This window comes from Anneissia japonica, unplaced genomic scaffold, assembly GCF_011630105.1.
Source record: "Anneissia japonica isolate Jap-2015-1 unplaced genomic scaffold, ASM1163010v1 scaffold2326_len296723_cov167, whole genome shotgun sequence".
Classification (NCBI taxonomy): Eukaryota; Metazoa; Echinodermata; class Crinoidea; order Comatulida; family Comatulidae; genus Anneissia; species Anneissia japonica.
This window is the reverse complement of record NW_022697846.1, coordinates 148,039-170,732: the sequence shown is the minus strand read 5'-3', so window position 1 is coordinate 170,732 and position 22,694 is coordinate 148,039. Positions and strand designations below refer to the sequence as shown.

At 32.8% G+C, this 22,694-nt stretch overlaps 2 protein-coding genes across 2 annotated transcripts in view; one reads left to right on the top strand and one right to left on the bottom strand.

The window, feature by feature from the left end:
• The window catches only part of LOC117102349 (nuclear pore complex protein Nup98-Nup96-like), a 56,947-nt gene that overhangs the window by 10,213 nt on the left and 24,040 nt on the right, over positions 1-22,694 (top strand). The window contains exons 6-17 of the mRNA XM_033242611.1: positions 1,594-1,701; positions 2,226-2,385; positions 2,645-2,826; positions 3,274-3,387; positions 4,799-4,949; positions 5,168-5,329; positions 5,806-5,878; positions 6,871-6,912; positions 9,573-9,747; positions 10,156-10,329; positions 11,087-11,202; positions 14,165-14,254. Coding sequence (XP_033098502.1) covers positions 1,594-1,701; positions 2,226-2,385; positions 2,645-2,826; positions 3,274-3,387; positions 4,799-4,949; positions 5,168-5,329; positions 5,806-5,878; positions 6,871-6,912; positions 9,573-9,747; positions 10,156-10,329; positions 11,087-11,202; positions 14,165-14,254 — 1,547 coding nt within the window. The remainder of the gene's footprint in view (positions 1-1,593; positions 1,702-2,225; positions 2,386-2,644; positions 2,827-3,273; positions 3,388-4,798; positions 4,950-5,167; positions 5,330-5,805; positions 5,879-6,870; positions 6,913-9,572; positions 9,748-10,155; positions 10,330-11,086; positions 11,203-14,164; positions 14,255-22,694) is intronic.
• The window catches only part of LOC117102362 (calcium-dependent protein kinase 3-like), a 4,724-nt gene continuing 669 nt past the window's right edge, over positions 18,640-22,694 (bottom strand). Inside the window, exon 2 of the mRNA XM_033242623.1 lies at positions 18,640-22,354. Coding sequence (XP_033098514.1) covers positions 20,575-22,311 — 1,737 coding nt within the window. The 5' untranslated portion in view covers positions 22,312-22,354 and the 3' untranslated portion in view covers positions 18,640-20,574. The remainder of the gene's footprint in view (positions 22,355-22,694) is intronic.

Sequence of the window (22,694 nt, the reverse complement as noted above, 5' to 3'; positions counted from 1 at the left end):
TGGGGGAAGGCCAGAAACTCCTAAAGGACTTGGCATTAACAACGGCATTTCCCACGGGAAAGCAATCAGGAAAATATGTATCTATGATAACACACATGATAAAACAATGATCGAATAACCTTGTATGATTGACACCCTCGTGTGTTCCGGGCAGATTTACTCTTATGGACAGTGTCGAAATTTATTACTGTTCGCAAGTTAAAACATGTGCAACAGTAGATAGGGTAGTGATGGATGTTACACTAAGAAACATGTGTTTTATGTCTAGCCTGATTGGTCAACGAAACGGCACAGGAACTGTTGTTTTGTGGGTTTTTCTCGGGGGAAATAGCAACCTATATTAGCGAGAGTTCACTGTCAGTCCATTCAGCCAAAAAGTTTTAACGAAATTTCCCTCGCACATTTCGTAACTCTTTTATTCAACTTGACCCAGTGTGAGTTAGTCAAAGTTCTGAGAATTCCAATTTTTATCACATGTGTACGTGAATATATAACATGGTTATCCGGTTGTATTGGTGACGTTTCATACGGTCAGGTACATATCACTTACAACAAATCAGATCAGGCATATCACTACCGAATATCTGTGGCCTATCTAGGAGTCTTGAAATGGTTGGGGGGGGGGGAGCTGATGTGTGGGACTCGATTAAGTGAAGGGTGCGAGCTCGCAAATTAAGGTGACATAAGTGGAAACATTTTCAATGTTGAAGCGACTGGCGAAGGAATTTTTTTTGGTATGTGGGTGGAGGGGCAATGTTCTCTTCCCTAATTATGCCACTGCCTGATATCCAGGTGCATTATCTTATATAGCTGTGAAATGTATCATTTACTATTAAATGATTTATGTGTTTACTTGCTGTTAATTATGAGTTTATATTCATAGTTTCTAAACATTTTTCTTCAAAGACAAAAACTATTTATGGAGGGATGGATGGATTTATTTGGTGTAAACACCAAGGATAGCCCATGAAAGTCTGAAGAAGACTTATTTCCAGTGGGGTCCTTCTGGTGGTGATTGGGCAGCACACCGGGAGACAATCCCCTACTCTTTTTCGAAGAGTGTACTGCATTCTTTAACGGGCACATAAGCCATTTTGCACGCAGGTCCAACGGCTCAAACGTCTCGTCCAAAAGACAGTACTCTTTTGAAATTTGCATTTAAGCCCTCCATCTGAAACACAAGAACAGCGATAGGAATTGAACCAGGGACCTAGAGATCTCCACGGTTCAGCGCACACACAGTGGCTACCACTAGTTTAGCCGACTGAGCTAGCTGCTCGCTATATTGTTAAGATATCGTAACTGTTATGAATTAAGAGTTGAGTAGCTTATGCTCAGTCAACTGAACTGTTGGGATTACCACCTGTGTGCACTAAACTGTGAAGGTGCATTCAGATTTTTTTTTTTTTTCCACTGGTTCAGTTCAATCTGCTGATTACCTTGTGTTTCAGCTGGAGGGCTGAAACCCAAGTTACGATAGCCCCACCAGAAGGTGGGACTTGGTGGGTTATCATTGGTGTAATACCAAAAATACTCATTCGTATAGAAAATAATTGAGCATGCCTTCTGTGTTTTTATTTTTTTGCATGTTAGGCTACTATTAGCACAGATACTGCAGTGAAAAATGGAGTAACGCAAAACCAGCAAACAAAACACCAAGTTATAACAGCCATGAAGGAGTATGAAAATAAATCATTTGAGGTACTATATACCACAGCATGTGTTGATTTAGTTTGAACTTTGTCCATTTTGTTTTAATTCAAGATTTTAAACAAACTGTTATTACCTCCAATGAGGTATTCAAAAAACACTCGGCTAATTGATTATTAAATAGATTTTTTATACTTTACTCCCTCTATTATACTGCCATCATCGGAACTTTTGAGATTACGAGAACTTGTTCTTTTATTTCTGTAATGGTCATAAGGAGATGAGGACGAATATATATTATTTGCAATTTTTTAACAACTACCGGTAATTTAATAGGCTAAAATGATTTATGACATTCACAGTACAACAATAGAAGTAACAATTATATTTATTTTCCATTAAATAAACTTGTAGTTGTTCTTCAAATCCTTACTCAAGCTCAAAGTGCTCTTATGATATTTAAACAAAATTATCAATAACAGGAACAATAATATCATTTAATAATGAAAATGCTTTTATTGGCAGTAATATGAATGAAAGGAATATGAATCATTTTTTTCTCTAATGTTTTTTAGGAATTAAGAGTTGAAGATTATGCTGCTAACAGGAAAGGCCCATCTTCCGGAGGTCTTGGTACCACAACAACAGACAAAGGCCTCTTTGGCCAGCCTGCAACATCATCCTCCGGCTTCGGAGGCTTTGGCACTACACCAAAACCTGGAGGATTTGGGACTTGTAAGTTATAGCTAGGCTCCAGACAAAAAAGCGTTTTTTATATGTTATACAAATGGATTTAAGTCATCTTGAACATTTTAAAAGCTGTGGGAAAACATAGTATTATTCCTTTTAGCTTTTTTGACACTGATTAACTCGTCTAATTGCTGCTCAAAACTTGGACCTCACCCTAACAGTGTTTTTCATTTGTTATATTATAGTGAGATGCTGTGTATGAATCAATTATAAATAGAGATTTTATCTTCTCATTTCAATCAAGCCTTTGGAACTGGTCAAAACTTGGGTACTTTTGGTCAGACCCAGACGTCTCAGCAGCAACAGGGAAGTACCCTCTTTGGTCAGAATAAGCAGTTTTTTGGCGGAACGGGCACTGGGGCAACCACAGCATTCGGTGGTGGTGGCGGTGCAGCGAATACCTTCGGGCAACCAACACCAGCAAAGGTAGGTCTGATTTCTATAACTTTTTCTTAATAATAATTGAAAGATTTGGCCTCATTGCTCGTTTTTTTTTTTTTTTTTTTGAAGGAAAGTTTTTTTTTTTTTTAAGGAAAGTGTTGTACCAGTTTTTGCAGTATTTACAATACTTATTTTTTAAAATTATATTTGAATTTGCGTAAAAAAAATAATTAGTATAGAATGTTCTATGTGTTTCAACATAATAAAGATAAAGATATTACATTAATTTTTGGGATATTACTTCAAAATGATGATTTTGATAAGTTAAAAAAAAAGGAGCAATTATTGAGGTTTTTGGCAGTATTGGAAAATAGTGACCTAAAGGATTCATTATTGCCTGCAAAAATATTGGCTGATTGCCAAGCTCTCTGTTAATTAAAAACCATTGTTAATATAAGTTTGAGTTAACCTAAAATCTTGTTGTTCCAATAGAGTTTGTTTAGTCAGCAGCCACCTTCCAACCCTGGTCTATTTGGAAGTAACACCTCAGGTTTTGGAACAGGATCATTCGGCTCGCAAAACACAGGATTTGGACAACCGCAATCGGTCAGTGTTTCATAGCAATTCGTTGTCTAGCCACAAGCTACCCCCTTCTTCCGCTAACTCTATTCTCCATAAAAAATATTTGAAGTAAATCTGATTCTGATTGATGTTTCAATTTTAATGTTGATGCGTCTCCTTTGAATATGAAAGCCACAAAAAATCATAAAAAATATTTTTGGAAATTAACTTACTCATTTTGCAGTAACATACAACTTATTAACTTGATTATTGAAATTATAATTGAAATTAAAAAATGTGTACCCTGATTTTTATACTGGATAATGATAAAAAGTGTTTCTGTCACCTTCGGCTGTAAAATTCTGGGTAACTTTATTTTTTAAATACAGTAATTTCTATGTTCAAGTTAATTTTATAAATAATTTTTAGAATTTTCTATATTTTTCATGGAACAATACATATTTTTATGTTTCTGTTCAGTTATCTAAAATATTTACATTGATTTGTTATTTTGTGCTTCTGTTTCACAATGCTATGACATTCAACATTTTGTCGAGGCTGTGAGTTTGGCGATTGCAGATAAAATTAGCAAGCACATTGGGGAGTGTAGAGTTGGTGCTGATTAAGAACAAACAAAGTGTTTTTTTTTTTGGCCTGTGCTGTTAAATGTTTTGGACACATTTAACATTAACAAAATATTATTCCTGGTCACATAAATATTTTTATCTATAGCTTGCATCGATCATAAGTAGTGTACATGTTTTTATAAACACATTCTTCGATTTAATGATGTAAAATTGTGTGTGATAAAATACACTTAAAGCAGTGTGGGCGTAGTTTTGTATGATGTATAAATACATTTCTTTGCTATATTTTTAATGTTTATACAAACTGTGACCTTATTTTCAGTTTGAGTATTACTTTAGTAATTCTGCTGTTTGTAGAAAACAAGTTTGTGTTCCCACTGAAACTGACCAAAATATGACATGCCTAAATTTGGTCAAATTATGACATCATATCATTACCATATATAGGCACATTGTGAGTATATATATGGGCATACAAATTTAATAGTCTTGTCTGAGAATTAATAAAGATTGACCTGACCTTGACCTTATACGTTATCTTTGAATGAACCTCCGAGTCCTTGTTTATGTTCCTCTTAAATCAAATAAATCTTTATTGCAATCATAAAACAATAATAGTGATTGGAATATACAAGAGTTAACCTAAATGACCTCTTATGTTTATAATTATTAATGGTTGTAAATTGAGGTGTATTATTTTATTTGATCTTAATTGTAATTATCAAATTTCTTAGATTTATGAAAAATTAATTAATAACTAAATATAGAACTATTTTTATTAAAATTTGACTCTGACTTCTTAACTGATCAAAAAATGATAAAGCTAAATTAATTGTCATTATTAAAACAGTAAATCTTTTTTTATTTAGACGGGACTCTTCGGTGCGAATAAATCTGGTGGATTTAACACGGCCACAACGTCTGCCAACACTCCATTTGGTTTTGGAACCAATAATCCTGGTTCAAGTTTGTTTGGCGCTCCTAAGCCTACCGGTTTAAATCTTGGTAATACAAACATTGGTAAGGATTTACTTTTTTTAATTTTGAGGTCCATGCCCCTGTTTGCGCAGGCCAGCCATTTGAGGCGCTTTATAGAAGCAAATATTGTCAGATGTTCTCAATGTTCAGCATTTTACTGCCATTGTATTTATGCTTATCTCATTTATCATTTAATAAAAGTGTATTGATAATTCATACATTAGTTATTTATATCATGGTATTTATATTCTTGTTTTCAGGCACCGGTTTTAATACCAATACCTCAACCGGTGGAGGACTCTTTGGTGGAAAGTCTAATACAAGTTTTGGTGGTGGTTTTGGTACTGGCAATACAGGTAGTTCACTGTTTAGTGGTTTAAATAAACCGACCGGTCTTGGTACAACGTTTAACAGTGGTTCAAGTAAGTATAACATAGTCATCATTTAGTTATACTCAGTTACCAGTGAAGATAAATCTTGAACAGAAGTTGACAATTAAAATTATTCTTTTAATGAAAAATAAATTTCTATTTCTTTGTGACTAAAAAGTATTACTTTAGAATATTAAGAAAATGAGCATGAGTCTATTGACTATTATTGTACTACCACAATCTCGAGGGTGTCCTTTAAAAGACAATGCAAGGCATTTGTATGAAAATCTTGCTGCATTTCTATGACGCATGTTTCGGGATTTGAACTGAAATTTTGTTGAGGTCTGAACTCCATTCGTTTTCCAATAGGGCGGCCCCTATCTCGTGGATGTAGTACCCATCATGGACCTTCACCGGATTTATTTACTCTTACAGGGTTAACTTCCAGACGATAACGTAGTGTCTCTGCCCCCAAAAGGGTAATAGACACAAAAACTTATTTTTGAAATCCTCTTTTTTTTTTTTAGCTGGCTTTAATGCTGGAGGCCTAGGCACAGGAGGTGGGCTCAACCTTGGTGGGGGAGGTTTACAGACTGGAAGGTAAGGAAAAACAACAGTGACCACCTGTTTTAATTTTCTGTCTTTCAGGTTGCTTGCTCGCGATGTTGTTTTTAATATCCTTGTCCAATCACCATTAGTGTTCTATGTAAAACAATCTGTAATTTTGTTCAGCCTGTTTAATTGGTTGGTTTTCATTGGTATGGCAAGCTAAAGGTAATCCATAGAAGTTTCATTGTAGTGGGGTCATTCTGATAGTGAGGTCAGAAATCTGAGCTAGCTTCCTGCTTTTCTCAAAGTCCCAACTAGGCAGTCGCAGTGGTGGATTCAAGGGAGGACCCAGACAGCCACTTCCATCCTTCTGGAGGTGACATAATCATGCCCTTGTCATTTAGACCTTTGATTATTTATTCATCTACAAAGACATTCAATACTACTGAAGTAATACAATAATAGTAAGATTTATAAAGCGCACATATCCCCTGCAGTTGTGCTCAAGGTGCTATGGAAGGACGAAACAAAAAATTACTTTGAACCTTAAAGCTATTAAATACGAAACGCCACACACATCACTGTTTACAGGCACTTAAGCACAGGGCTGGCCTAGTCATAACTCACAGGTACTCAAATAATCTAACTAAAGAAATTAACTAAGCAAGCAAGGCAAAAAAAAAAACAACTAAGAAACTGCAAAAGCACCAGACAACAGATGTGTCCTCAGATCTCTTTTAAACAAAGCAGTATAGACTTGATATAAGAATGGTAATAATACGAGTAACTCATTTAACAATGTTACTAATCCTATGCATTTCATTTGCCTGCCGCTAAATTGGATGGACCGATGAACTTGTAACGTCAGCTTATATCTATATATACCACAAGTTATTCATTATTTCAGATATGAACTAAACTGAGTATACTAAAACAGTTTTATAATTGTTTTAAAAATGGTAAGCTTTCCTTTAAATAAATGAATGGTTTTCATCAGGATTTTTAATTATTTGTCAAATGTTAATCTGTATCCAATGTTTCAGGGTGATTGTAGAAAGCACAGAACAGCAGTTATTATTATTGAGGTAAAAGTAATGCTGTATTTATTTGAGTAAATGCCCGTACTCTAGAGCACCATTTGAAATAATCACATGCCTCGAGTAAATATAAAAATATGGTATGTATTTTGAAAATGTGCTCTGTTACAATGAACTGCAATAGAGATTAGGTTTTCCCAAAAAGTAAAATGTCAAATTGCTTATGTAACAGAATCACAAATAAGATAGTATGATACATACTCCAAGTATCGAAACGGCGTGCATTTTGATACTTGGAGTATGTATTATACTACCTTATCCAAGATTAATCGGTGGACCTTTCGGTTTATAGAATCTTTCTATTTTTTCTATTTGCTTGTTGAAATTAAAGGATAATATGCAAAGAGTGTGTGTAGAATGTTTTTACTTAAATATCTGATGGTAGATGAGGAAAATTGTTAGTAATTTTCAGTTTGAAGTAACAATTTAGTATAACAAATTTAGTGTAACAAAAGTATAATACACACTCCAAGTATGTATTATACTTTCTTATTTAAGTAACAATTTTGTATTGAAATATACAAAATCAGCAATTTTTCTGTCTTCTTTCGAAATTTCAAATTTAATAAATTTGCATGGCAGTTTATCTTTAAAGTGTGGATAAAATGAGAACAGACTAGTGCTAAATTTAGGATTTAAACAGTTATTCAAATTATTATTCCTTGCTTAATAGAGTTTTTTTTTTTTAGCTTCTTTCCATTTGGCATTTCTTGTTAGCTTGTCCACTGGCATCTGTCCTCTAATCACTATATTGGTATCACCAAAGGAACAAAGCTTCATTAAAAATGATATTGTTTTTGTGTATGTGATGATATTAAGGGAGGTGGTGGTGACAATGATGTTGTCGGTAGTGGTAGCGGTAGCGAAATGTTACCGGTGGTGGTAGTAGTTAATTCTTCATTATCGCAATAAATAGAGTTAACAAGTTTAATTGAATGCTATTGAATATTATATTCTAAAATTTGCATTGTATTAAAATATATATATTTCTTTATTTATTAAACTAATAGCTGAATTATGCAATTTCTTTTTACTCAAAATTAAATAATTATTTTCTCAATGCTCTTCATTATTGCAATAATTGGAGTTTAATTAAATGCTATTGAATATTGTAATATTCTAAAATTAAAATATATATATTTCTTTATTTAGTAAACTAATAGCTATACTCTGCTATACTATATAATTTTTTTTTACTCATAATTGAATAATCATTTTCTCAATGCTCCGCTCAGAATTTTAAATGATTAAATGTTAATTTTTTTTTATATTGTAAGTAATTTTTTATATAAAATATTTTAATTGTAATTTTGTGTGCCAAGTTAAAACAAATACATGTATGTAGATATAATTTAAAAAAAAAATTTTTTTTTTTTAATTTTAATTTAATTATTATTATTATTATTTTTCTTATTTAAAAATGTTATACAAATAATTGCATGCTATTTAATTTGTAATGATGCTGTCAGAAGAGCCACTTGATAGTTTTTTTGGCAATCCTTGGAAGGCAGCATCATGATTTTGTTATATTTTTTCTGAAATTAATTTTGAATTTGAATTAAATAATTATGAAGGTTCATACATAGTGATTTCTGAATTAAATAAACAGTTTTTAAAACATTTACAGTACAATCTTTTATTTCTTTAATTATAATTTTCTGACGTTGGTAATATTTATCAGATTCGCTTGACTTTATTCACTTATATTTTATTGGTTATTATTATTATCAACTCTCTGGTCTCAATTTACTGAGCATTTCTGGTAGATTTGAATTCTTTAAATTTTGTCATGTTTACAGAATCTTTCATCAACTTAGCCCACAATACTTACAAAATCATTTCACACGACTCAATAGTTTACATAATCATTTTACTAGCGTTAGCTCGTTAAACTTTCGTATCTCACATGTTAAACATCCCAACAATACAACATTTATTTATTTATTTATTTTACTATACAGCAATCAAACAATGGAACTCATTACCATCATACATAAAACAATCAACATTACTCAATGTATTTATATTTAAATTAAAGTATCGCCTTCATAAAAGATTCTGTAATATTGCACATAGCCTATAACTAACCTGTTTATGCTGTAGCTTGGGTAATGCTGTATAGGTCGGTCTTCATTTTGTATTGTTTTATCTTGTACATCATATACTGCTTCTTTTGTCTGTCTCCATTTTTGTTTCTATGTGATATTTTAGGACCCCATTGGAAACAAGTTCTTCTGAACTTTCACAGGTTATCCTGGCATTAATATATGTTTTTTTGTGTTAATATCAATTTTTATAAGTGGTACATGATGTTCAAGGTAACTCAAATTATATTGATAAAAGAATGTTTTTATAACTTTTTGTTTGTTTTTTTAATTTGTGGTTTTTATTATTTTTTTATGACATTTTTTGCTATTGTATTTTTGTATTTTGATATATTTTTGTACTTCTGTATATTTTAATATAATGCCGAAATAAAATGAAATGAAATTATTATTGGATATTTTGAGCCTATGAATATTATACCCATAGCAATGAATGATTACAATATAATATAAGACAATTTTAAAAACTAGATGAAATTATTTGAATAATTATTATTATTATTTTGTCATCATCATTGTTATTGTTATTGTTGTTATTTTCAGTGGGAATACAAATCCGACGGCCCAACAACAAGCCCAGTTGTTGACTCTTATCACGTCGCCATACGGTGATAACCCGTTGTTCAAGAACACGCTACAGACCACGGGACAACGTGAAGCGGTACTAAAACCAACTAGTGCGGCAGCCCAGAAAGCACTTATATCATCACCATATAAGGTAATGAGATTTGCATTTAATAAAAATAAAATAAAAAAATAATGAAATAATAATATTAATAATAAATAATAATAAAAATAATAATAATAATTATTATTATTATTATTTATTATTTATTTAAATAATAATAATAATAATGATAATAATAATAATAATAATAAGAATATTAAACTAATGATTATTATGTTAATGATCTAGATAGATTTTTTAATTTGTGATATTGAACCTGTCTGGTTCGTCTTTTACGGAATCCATTTTGTAGTTACTCGGTTAGCTAATACAATTACAGCATGTGTAAACAACACACCAATCATTGCCAAGCATACAACTGCCAAGCCTAGGATTTCTAGCACTAATTTTTTGCCAAACCTAGTGTTGTATTAAGCATGTTATTGTTCACTTTGGCAGGTTTCCACCCGGCCTAGCCCCAAGATCCGGCCGAAGGCCCTTCAAGCGCGAAGTATAAGTATGAAGTCACAGTTATTTGAGGGCTTAGAAGAAGAAGATGCAGTCATTAGGTCAGATTCATTTATGCCTAGACGAAGTGTCAAAAAGCTAGTCATAAAAAAGAAGTCCCCTGGAGTAAGTGAAAGCCTCATTGTATATATTTTGTTCAGGGTTATAGCTGTAAATAACTAAAGGTGGTTATAGACATTTTAAGGGTTGGTGGGGATAACATTGGCAAACTCAAATAATAAGAGTGGATTTTAAGGATGCAAAAGTTGGTTAGTAAATGTGGGTGGAGGACCATGAAATTAGCTTTAGACTGGGTGGAAAACTTCAAGGCTGGGTAGCCACGCCCACCATAACTACATCCCTGTTTGGTTAACAGGATTGTAATCAATTTTTTAATCTCTTATCTTGTCTGCTAATGTACAAAATACCTCTGGTGTGGCTATCAACGTATGGTCCATCATGTAACATCCTAATGATGAGAAGATGAAGATGAGGAGGATGATTAGGATGCAGATAAGGAGAACCATTAGGATGCTTATAAGGAGGATGAATAGGTTGATAAGGAGGATGATTAGGATGGTGAGGTGTATGTGAATGATGAGGATGATAAGGAAAATGATGTGGATGATGAAAAGGATCAGATGAAGAAGTTAATGATGTTGATAAATAAATGAATTATTAATTTGTGATGATGATGAAGATGGTACCATGGTGATGATGATGTTGATGGTGATAACGATGATTGAGGCTGGTGATGCAAGGATGGCTATAACAATAAGATTATGATGGCAGTGATATATAAAATGACTAAAGTGAGTGCGACAGTGACTATGGTAAAGATACAGCAGTGCATTTGCTGACTTATTGCCAAATTGCTTCACAGGGGTCCTATAGTGGGCTTAGCTTCAGGAAAGCAGAAGATGATTTGGTTTCACCGTTACCGCTGTTTCCAAAGGATTCGACATCTCCGGGTGGTGACACGTCAATGAGTGAATCAAGGTGAGATGAGGTTTAGAATCTGCTATTTTTGGAGTAGTCAATAGTCTCCCAATTTCAAACATTACACCATAGAGTTATAATAATATTACTAGAGCTCCAGTGTACCATACAAGATGGCTACCTTTGATTCAACCAATTATAATGTGCTACAGCAACCTTTCGATGGCGCCCTCAACTTCACTTTTAAGTTTTGAATACAGATATGTTGAAACTCAAGCGTTGCAGTGTAAATTAGACGATTTTGATTTTCATTCCTCAGTACTTTATTTATTCATTTATTTTTTATTTTATTTATTCCCAGGCAAGACAATAGAGTACAATAGATAAGAGAAACAAATGACAAAAAAAAAAGCCTGAGGATTACCTAAAAGCGAACTTAATCACTATCTAAAGGCTCTCCAAAACATTAAAAAGACAAACATTAAAATCTGAAAAATTCACAATTCATATATGTACAATATAAAAAATTAATAAAAATATTAAAAAGAAAATTACAATTTCATTAAGGTAAAAATATAATTTAATTAATTTAATATGATTTAATTTAAAAAAAAAAAAAAAAATTGCTTAAGTACATATTTAAATTTTGTGGAATTAATTGCACATTCCCTAATATTTGGAGGTAGGTCATTCCATAATAAGGAAAATAATTAAAAACAGTAAATTTATAACAATTGGTTCTAGCAAATTGGATCTTAAATCTAAAATCAGACAGATGACGGTTATTAACAACAGGAAGAAGATTTGGTTCAATATCATATTTTCTATGGAAGCAAGACAATACAAAAGAAAGAAGGAGGTATTTATTAAAATTAGTGACTCAACTTGACCTGTTTTTGGCTACGATAGTGTAATAATTCATTAATATTAATAATATGATTTATGAAATAATCATAATTATTAATAATAATTATTTTATGAAATAATAGTTATTCAGAGGGCTTAATTATGGTTATAATATGTATACTAAGCCTGATGGTGGCGCTTTCCTATGATGGCCATCTTGTATACTGTATACAACTCTGCATTGCTTTGTCGCCTAGTCCGCACTCTAGTTGTTTAATAGATGCATTGCGATAAAATTTTGGAATGCTGTAGAAGGTGTTTGTAACTTATAGTTTAAAAGTTGGGCTAAAGCCAGACATAAATACTTTTTTTTGTCTGTCAGATAATAGAGGTAATGTAAGATTCAAACAGATAATGTATGTTTAATCGTACTATATCAAAAAATATATGTGTCATACTTCCTGTTGTAATTTGGACAGTGATTCGAGGCATGTCGTAGCGAAATGGTTAAGTTGTCGCAAAGGCCAGTATTGAGTATATGAGCTATAAAATATGGGAGCTCAAAAAATTTGCCTAAATATCCAAATTTGTTTTTCACTATAGATCAACATTTTAGTGTACCAAACAAAGTATTAGTTCTGGAAGTAGTCAAGAAATTTATTTAATGTTATTTTGATAGTTCATTCTATTAAACAATGTACGCACAAATAACTTTGAAAGGCAATTACTCAAAATCATGTTTGTCTTGATTCTAAGAGTACTGTACGTTCACTTTCCAATAACTTAGGCTTGAAATGTCCAATTTCAATGAAAGACCTCTCATTTTAAATATCACATACTCAGGTATCTGAAAATACCAATTTCAATTTTTGCCATTGAACTTAGCCATTTTGTTACAACATGCCTCATTTATCAAAATCGGATCAAGAATTCTTAAAGTCTCAAAGCAAATACATGATAATCTATGTCTATCTCACTTAGCAGATTGGAGACGCGTTTTAAATAATGAAAACTGCAGGTGAATAATAGGAAAGAATGTTAATGTTATTATTGACGAGAGATGCATAAATGTGATGTCATTAGCCAAGTTCAGAAAATTGTGGAAGATATTTCACATTCATTAAACAATGATCATCTTGTTGTATACAAATCTGGTAGACTCCGTACTTTGACATGCAAGACAACACAGTGCAGGAACTCCCTCATTCATAACACAACTCATGTTTTCAACTCAACTCTTCAGAGATAGTATAATTTATATTGTTCTGTATATTATATGTTAGTCTTACATGTAATTTATATTTTAAGTAAACTATTCCCTTAATTTTTTTTTTTATACCGTATTACTTTTGTGTTTTAGTTTAAGCATCAAGGAAACCAAATTTCATGTACACCTTGTTTTGTGGTACCAAACAAAGTATTAGTTCTGGAAAGTCTCAAAGCAAATACCTGATAATGTGAGGCTTAGTAACATCAGGAAGTTTATGTCTTGGAATGGGTACCCTTTAAAAGTTGTTAATAATGTACTTCAGAAATTAAATGAACCTAAATGTATACATAGGCCTACTGATGATAGCTTGACTAAGATTTGGGTTAGATTGCCTTATCTAGGAAAACCAGGTGAGTTCATTTTACGTAGATGTTTAAATAAGGTAAAGAAACACTTAATTAAAGAGGTATTTAAGTAATAAATTAGGTTTAATATTTTCTAGTACTAACATTATTGACAGCTCCCGAAACTGGTCTATCCTATTGTTTAAAGAAGCGTTCGCTATACGTAGACTAAACCCTTTGCTTAACAATGGGCTCAGAGCTTCAAAAGAGCTTTCTTTGTTTTTGTAGGTATCTTTGATCATTAGAGTAAGAATGCTTTGATCTTTTGTTTAAATCACTGCTATGTCACCTACTAGAGGTAATGTTTTGATAGGTTAAACACTTTTGGTACTAGTGCATATAAGCTTGCTAATATGGATAAATTTTTTCATTCCTGATGATGACATAATTAATGTCGAAATATTGAATCCCAACACGATGGCGTGTATTTCAATACTTGGAGTATGTATTATACTTTCTTGTTTTGTGGTCTTGATAATAAAGTTTATCTTAATCGTATCTTATCTTTTGTAGGTTTTACCTGTTTCAGATTTCATTTTTATTTGTGTTGTTTTCTTTTCAGTCCATCTCAGTTGCCAGGCAGGGCCTACAACTCACCTGTTGTCACTCCTGTTCAAGAAGTTAGTGTTGTCACTCCTGCTCAAGAGACAACGTAAGTTGATTTTTGATGTTGATTAAATTGCGGCTTCCCGGTTTCCATATCTTATAAACAAGATCTTGCACCTGAAAATGGAAATCTTCTGAATTTATCACGCTGTGATTAGCTCCTAACACAGTGCAGCACCCCATTTTTTTGACATTTGCAAAAAAAAATCTAATTGCAAAAACTAGTACTATTCACATATTATTCTAATGATATGTTGCCCTCTTCTGTCAAAAATATTCACCTCTTTATCATAAGGCGAAACTTCTTTATACCTTTTTTTTTACGAACAAGCTGCTTGCCAATATTGATGCATTCAAATAAAAATAAAATTTTATTTTTGGCCAGTTAGTGCCTCTCGCCTAATACGATGTAGTGTAGAAAAGGAAGTTTTGTATTTATATCCTGTATTTTGATTTTATTCTTAAAAAAACCTTACATTTCTTTTTCATTATTCTATGTATTCAAAATAACATGATTGATATTTCTCTTGGGACTTTGTAAAGGTCTTATGCTGCAGGCTTTTCTATAGTGCTTTTGTTATTAGATACAAAGCACTTAAATCTCACATAATACTTCAAAGGTACCGTAGGAGGGGTGTAATTTTAAGCTGGCGGCCTTCACAATCTCCGTGTGTTCCGGTTTTTGCACCTGCTATAATTAGCATGAGGTAAAAATTTATAAAGCTTAGTCAGGCCCCAGGGCCTAGCTAGCCCATATTTAATTTTAGAAAGCATCATACTAAAAACATCATAAATTACGATGTCCCAAAATCTAAAATATTTTACCTTCTGAATCAAGAACAGAACAGCTTAAGAAAGATTATCAGCTACATTATACATAGTAGAGAGCAATAACCAACAACCTTGTGTAGGTAAATAACTAGTGGGCAGCCTAACCAGATTAGCAAACTTCTAAAATTGCATTAACAATTTTGTTCCAATTTTAATTGCTTATAAAAATGAACGGTTGTTTATTGTCTGGATGGTGTTATAAGCAAAGCTGGTTTGGTGGAATTTCTGCTAACAAGCAGAAAAAAAAACATGTGAACTAATGGAAAGTTGGTGCATGATTTGGGATAGCAATATAATTTTGGATGTAAAATGATGATTGACTTAATTATAGCGTTAGTTAATAAGCTATAGAATAAAACTGTTTAAATCTTATATTTAATATAAGATGGTGTAAAGGTAATATTAATATAAGTTAAGTTTGAAATGTCAAAGTCCGGGCGTCTTTGTATTTATTTACGTAAATCCTGAAGTTCCAATCACCATAAAATTATTTTTGCTTAGTTACCAGATGTGGTGTGAGATGCTATATAATGTTTCTTTGTGTCAAAATTGAACACAATATCAATGTGCGTCATACAGTTGTACAAGATGTAAAAGTTAATAGAAAAGAAGAAGTTGTTAGCTTTGAAGAATGGTAAAACGTGGGGAAAATCCCTTAGAAATTCAAAACACTAATTAAAATAAATATACAACATTATATAAATAAGAATTGTAGCTGCATTTTCTAAATTAAAGTTATATAAAAATGATGAGACTGAACATAAAGAAACCTATATACAACATCAGCAATTTATATTGAATTTTATTCGTATATATTACCTCAATGAAGGTAATGCACTGTGTATAATATAACATAGAACATATAAATATCAATCCACTCCACTTTTAGTAGGAGATTCATTTGATTTATAAAACTCGGCTGCTTAAATATATCTTTACATGCAAGCCCAGCTCACACTCAACTTCCGTCATAATGAAGCTTCATTAGATTTGTTTGTGATGTCAGTCTTACTGTATGAGTGATTTTTCTCCCATTCTATTTGTATGGGTTCATTAAAAACCTATTTTAGTACGTACTTCATATTCATAATAGTAACCCTCAGTACTGTTGCTCAGTTTAGTCTTTTCATGTGAACCTGCTCACAATCAGCTTCCTGTTTTTAGGAATCTTCATTAGTTGCATGCCAGCAAAGATCTTATAAACACAAGATGGCGTTTAATAGAAGCGTCAATTTGGCACAGAAAAGTAACCATTTTTGAGAGAGGGCGTCATAGTCGTTGCCATGGATCTGAGATAGGGTGTTCGCGTTACGCCAAAGTTCGTTACCAAGTATGTTAGTTTGTTCCTTATGTTCTGAAGAGAGGGCGCATTATAAATCAGACGCTTCTAATTGTTACGCGTAAACGTAAAGTCGTGCGGCGTATGCTATGGTCAGAACGGTCAAGTTTCAAAAGTTTTCAATTTTGCAAGAGGGCGCCGTTCATGCGTTATTACAGTATTTGCATGCGTAAATCGCGGAGAACACTACCTTGTGTTTATAATTGATCTTTGCATGCCAGTAACTTAAAATATTGTCTTTAAAATCTTTCTTACTCTAAGTAAAATAAATTAGTGGTTTTCCTCCACCCTATTATCTGGGTTCATTGAATAACTTGTAGTATGTACTACATGATATTCTTCATTGCATTACATTTTGCAATGTCATTATAATGTTAATCGAAGGTTTCATGTAACATTTGTTTGTCCTCAAAGTTGCTTGTCATATCAATATTATATAAATAACATTACATTATATACAAAGTTGTTGCACGATTTGAATAGTTGCCTAGTTTCTAATTGTGGCGTGATACTATAGTGATTTTGTGGCGTTATCAGAATTCAACACAATACCAATGTGCGTCAGAAAACAAAATTTTCAAAGTACTAGAGTAGAACAGTGTGCGTTTGAAGTTTAAATGTCATAAAATCACTGTATTTGCCAACTTATCATTTAAATCAGGTTAATATTTAAATGCAGATTCTAGCTGCTAGCAATCACATATTAACCAAAACCAAACACGCTTCCTTCTTCCGAACACTCTCCCCAATTGAAATACTTTAAGAATGTACCATTATGTGGAATCTGAAAAAGCCCATTAAATACTCAATTAGGACATTAAACTGCTTATTTTTAAAGGACCAAATACCCTTATCAACAATTCAGGTTTACTCATTATGTTTTGGCTTACTACAAAATGAAAATTCAGTGCTAGTACAAATCTTTGTTTAAATACAAAGTGTATTGAAATAGAATACTTTATGCTACTATAAAACTATCAATGGAAATATTTTCTCTTGTTTGATTGAAAGTTTATAGTTTATTCAATATACAAATGTGGCAAACCATTCACTTGTTGGAATCAGTTCTTGGGAGTTACAGGTCAGTTAATTTTAAAGCTCAAAATTTCCAGAATCTATTTTAATTCTTTAAAATTACTTGAGCATGAAGGTCTATTACATTAGTCACTGCAGCTGAAGTACTTTGATAAACCTTGAAGGCTGATATTTCTAATGTTCTCTAAAAACATATCATTAATTGATACTCCCTTAACTTCATAATGACAATTCTGTTTTGAATCATCTTCCACCTGTTACATATATAGTATACAGTAGAGTGGCCATCAAAATGACGTTTACCTGTCATGATTTCCACAATTACAATCATTAGAGAGTAAATGTCGCACTTTGTGCTCACAAGTGGTGATTTCTGAAACCGTTCTGGTGGCATGTACCGCATCGTACCGCCAACTTGTGAAGTAATTGTTGTTCCATCCTCAAGAGCTCTTGCAAACCCAAAGTCACAAGCTTTTAGTCCGGTGGGAAAGACGAGGAAGTTCGCTGGTTTAATGTCTTGATGTATGATGGAGTTCTCATGAAGGTACTGAATTGCAGCAACTGCATCATTTGACCAGGAATAGGCAAGATTAACAGGTATTGGTTCTCCACTCCTTAGGCGATCCGACAGACTTCCTTCTTTTGCAAATTCCATGACAATCATGTTCCTGTGATCTCGCGTCACTGCACCAACAAGCTGTACAATGTTGGGATGGCTTAAGCATGCATGGTGAGTTAACTCCTTTTTACTGAAGGTTCGGCTATTTTTTACTGCGACATCAATTTTCTTATATTTACCCTTGTAGACTGTTGTGTTGTTGGTCCTAGCAAATGGTTCCGAGGGTATCATAAGGGATCCATATGGAATCTCCATAAAACTTTCTGAAAGCTGGTTGAAGGCCATGGTTTCTGTTGTATCTTTTCAATTGCTTACATCTTTCAGTTTTCTATTAAAAAAAAAAAAAAAAAAAAAAATTGAATACGATAGATGTATTATTTTTAATTTTTTTAAATAATATATTTGACCTAAAAATAAATATACATGTAATGGAATGCATTTGTACTTTGTTAATCTTTGTGCAAATGGGAATTTTTAGTACAAATGCTACAATATTGTAGAGATGTGTATAAGAGACAGACATGATATTCTTCATTGCATTACATTTTGCAATGTCATTATAATGTTAATCGAAGGTTTCATGTAGCATTTGTTTGTCCTCAAAGTTGCTTGTCATATCAATATTATATAAATAACATTACATTATATACAAAGTTGTTGCACGATTTGGGATAGCAATATAATTTTGGATGTAAAATGATGATTGACTTAATTATAGCATTAGTTAATAAGCTATAGAATAAAACCGTTTAAATCTTGTATTTAATATAAAATGGTTTAAAGGTAATATTAATATAAGTTAAGTTTGAAATGTCAAAGTCTGGGCGTCTTTGTATTTATTTACGTAAATTCTAAAGTTCCAGGAACCATAAAATGATTTTTGCTTAGTTACCAGATGTGGTGTGATGCTATATAATGTTTCTTTGTGTCAAAATTGAATTCAGTCATTTCGTCAGTCAATCAATGATATCTATAAGTTCAAGCATCGGCAATGACATCTTTGTATTTAATCAAGTGAATCCTGGATTTCCAGGTTCCAAGAGGTTCTTAAACGAATAGTTGCCTAGTTTTTAATTGTGATGTGATGCAATAGTGATTTTGTGGCGTTACCAGAATTCAACACAATACCAATGTACGTCAGAAAATAAAATCTTCAAAGTACTAGAGTAGAACAGTGTGCGTTTGAAGTTTAAATGTCATAAAATCACTGTATTTGCCAACTTATCAAATCAGGTTAATATTTAAATGCAGATTCTAGCTGCTAGCAATCACATATTAACCAAAACTAAACACGCTTCCTTCTTCCGAACACTCTCCCCAATTGAAATACTTTAAGAATGTACCATTACGTGAAATCTGAAAAACGCCATTAAATACTCAATTAGGACATTAAACTGCTTATTTTTAAAGGACCAGATTCCCTTATCAACAATTCAGGTTTACTCATTATGTTTTGACTTACTACAAAATGAAAATTCAGTGCTAGTACAAATCTTTGTTTAAATACAAAGTGTATTGAAATAGAATACTTTATGCTACTATAAAACTATCAATGGACATATTTTCTCTTGTTTGATTGAAAGTTTATAGTTTATTCAATATACAAATGTGGCAAACCATTCACTTGTTGAAATTAGTTCTTGGAAGTTACAAGTCAGTTAATTTTAAAGCTCAAAATTTCCAGAATCTATTTTAATTCTTTAAAATTACTTGAGCATGAAGGTCTATTACATTAGTCACTGCAGCTGAAGTACTTTGATAAACCTTGAAGGCTGATATTTCTAATGTTCTCTAAAAATATATCATTAATTGATACTCCCTTAACTTCATAATGACAATTCTGTTTTAAATCATTTTCCACCTGTCACATATATAGTATACAGTAGAGTGAAGGTGGTACCAACCAAAAGTTTATTTTAACCAACAAGTGACTGGTTTGGCTTCATCAAGTTTGTGCCTAAATATCGTATTTAGAAGAGCACAGTATGTTCTAAGTACCAGACACCAATACTGGACGGTATTTCAAATGTTAATATATACTGCTACTGGAAAAGTTTAAAAAAAAAAAAAAAAGAAGACATTTTTGCACAAAAAAAAAATATGTTAGAGCTGACTTTAGATTTTAAAGATTTTGGGTTTTTGGGCTCTAGGCAGCAAAATGTTCGTAGTAGATATTTTACAGAGATTTAGCCTGGTAAGTACCTGTAGTTGTCTTCCAATCCTGTGGATGTGCAAAGACCAGGATGTATCATAAGACATAAAGAAACACCTACCTAACAATTATACTAGAGTTACGAAAGTATCTTTATTTACACAAATGTTATATCTTCTGTTTTTAAATTCTTACATTTTATACTAACAAAATTTTAATGTTGGACAGTCAATCAATTTGGTAATTTGAAGTACCTTCATTATGTTGAAATTATGATGTGGATATTCATAATTTCATCTTTGGTACATTTTCAAATTCATTTTTGCAAATCGTTAGACTGATCTTCAGGACGCTTTTTGCTATGGGTGAAGTAGTGATCAGAGTGAGATTTTATAGCACTTTGAAAACTTGAGTCTTACTTTTATTTGCAACTAGAACATGCCTCTGGTTAATGGCGACATGTTGATGCACAACTGGAGTGTCTGCAATCTTGTGCTCAAATTCTTCAAGGAGTTTTCCATGCTCATCAAACAGCACCACCGTCTTATTCGAGAGGCCGACAATTATTCCTGAAGGATCAATTGTAATATCTTTTATGCCTCCGAGCGCGAGTGTTTCAACATACTGTCCATAAATTTTAAACTTTTCAACAACGCCTGTGTGTACCCACGAATTCACGTATATAATGTCCTTGTGTATTTTAAGCATTGGTCTTGCATGCTGTTCTCTAAATCCATGAGAGGTGAATATTTTCTTTACCAACATACCTTCTGAATTATACTTAAGACAGAACCAGCCATTGTCTTCTTCTCTTAATAACTCTCCCATCTGTTCTCCAAACTGAAATCTGGCACGTTGCGTTTGAATCATAGATGCTGATAAGCTAGAAGTCATCTGCCGACACATGGCGTATATGTTACCCATGGAATCTGTTGCAATAGACGAAACATACTGCTGCGTCCTGCTAGTATCTTTATATGTCAGATAGAACTTTTTAAGTTCCGTGCCATCATTGTTCAACCTTGTTATCTTGGTATTGCCATTCTTTTTACGTTTTGCAATGAGAAGCCCTCCTGAATATTGGCAGATTAGCTGCGCCTTGCCAAGACTAGAATTAGATATTAAATGTTTCTGGGCAAGGAAACCGGTTCCCAAGCACTTTATCGGAAGACGTTTACAACGTCTGTGAAACTTAGTATATGAGGTTCCTTTAACAACCAGTTGAAAGTTTTCACTAGGCTGCGTCAATATTGTTACAAGTTTGTGGTTATAACCTGTTGCCATCTGCGTACTCTTGATGTCTGCCATCTTCTTAACGTGGAAACTCTGTTGCTCTTTCGTAATACTAAGCATAATTTCTCTTACTTGATTGATATGTGGACGATCACGGTGGTCGTTCTGCCAGCAAAGATAGCAAAGGGTTTTTAATTCATCTGGCCAGTCATCAGGTATTGAGGTTGGAGGGGATGGAACTAATTTCCTTCGTGTCAGCTCATAGTCACTTATGCCATCAAAATGACGTTTACCTGTCATGATTTCCACAATTACAATCATTAGAGAGTAAATGTCGCACTTTGTGCTCACAAGTGGTGATTTCTGAAACCGTTCTGGTGGCATGTACCGCATTGTACCGCCAACTTGTGAAGTAATTGTTGTTCCATCCTCAAGAGCTCTTGCAAACCCAAAGTCACAAGCTTTTAGTCCGGTGGGAAAGACGAGGAAGTTCGCTGGTTTAATGTCTTGATGTATGATGGAGTTCTCATGAAGGTACTGAATTGCAGCAACTGCATCATTTGACCAGGAATAGGCAAGATTAACAGGTATTGGTTCTCCACTCCTTAGGCGATCCGACAGACTTCCTTCTTTTGCAAATTCCATGACAATCATGTTCCTGTGATCTCGCGTCACTGCACCAACAAGCTGTACAATGTTGGGATGGCTTAAGCATGCATGGTGAGTTAACTCCTTTTTACTGAAGGTTCGGCTATTTTTTACTGCGACATCAATTTTCTTATATTTACCCTTGTAGACTGTTGTGTTGTTGGTCCTAGCAAATGGTTCTGAGGGTATCATAAGGGATCCATATGGAATCTCCATAAAACTTTCTGAAAGCTGGTTGAAGGCCATGGTTTCTGTTGTATCTTTTCAATTGCTTACATCTTTCAGTTTTCTATTAAAAAAAAAAAAAATTGAATACGATAGATGTATTATTTTTAATGTATTATATATTTTTTTAAATAATATATTTGACCTAAAAATAAATATACATGTAATGGAATGCATTTGTACTTTGTTAATCTTAGTGCAAATGGGAATTTTTAGTACAAATGCTACAATATTGTAGTAATATAGCACTTTTAAACACCTTTTATTTACCTATTATGTTATTACCTAGCTTCTTATTCTACCTACTGGGTTTTTGTTTTGGTCCATACTACCGCAGCCCCATGATGTTTAGGAGCTTACAAAATGTTATTTTTATGCCACCACTAGCTGGCTACCTCCACCCC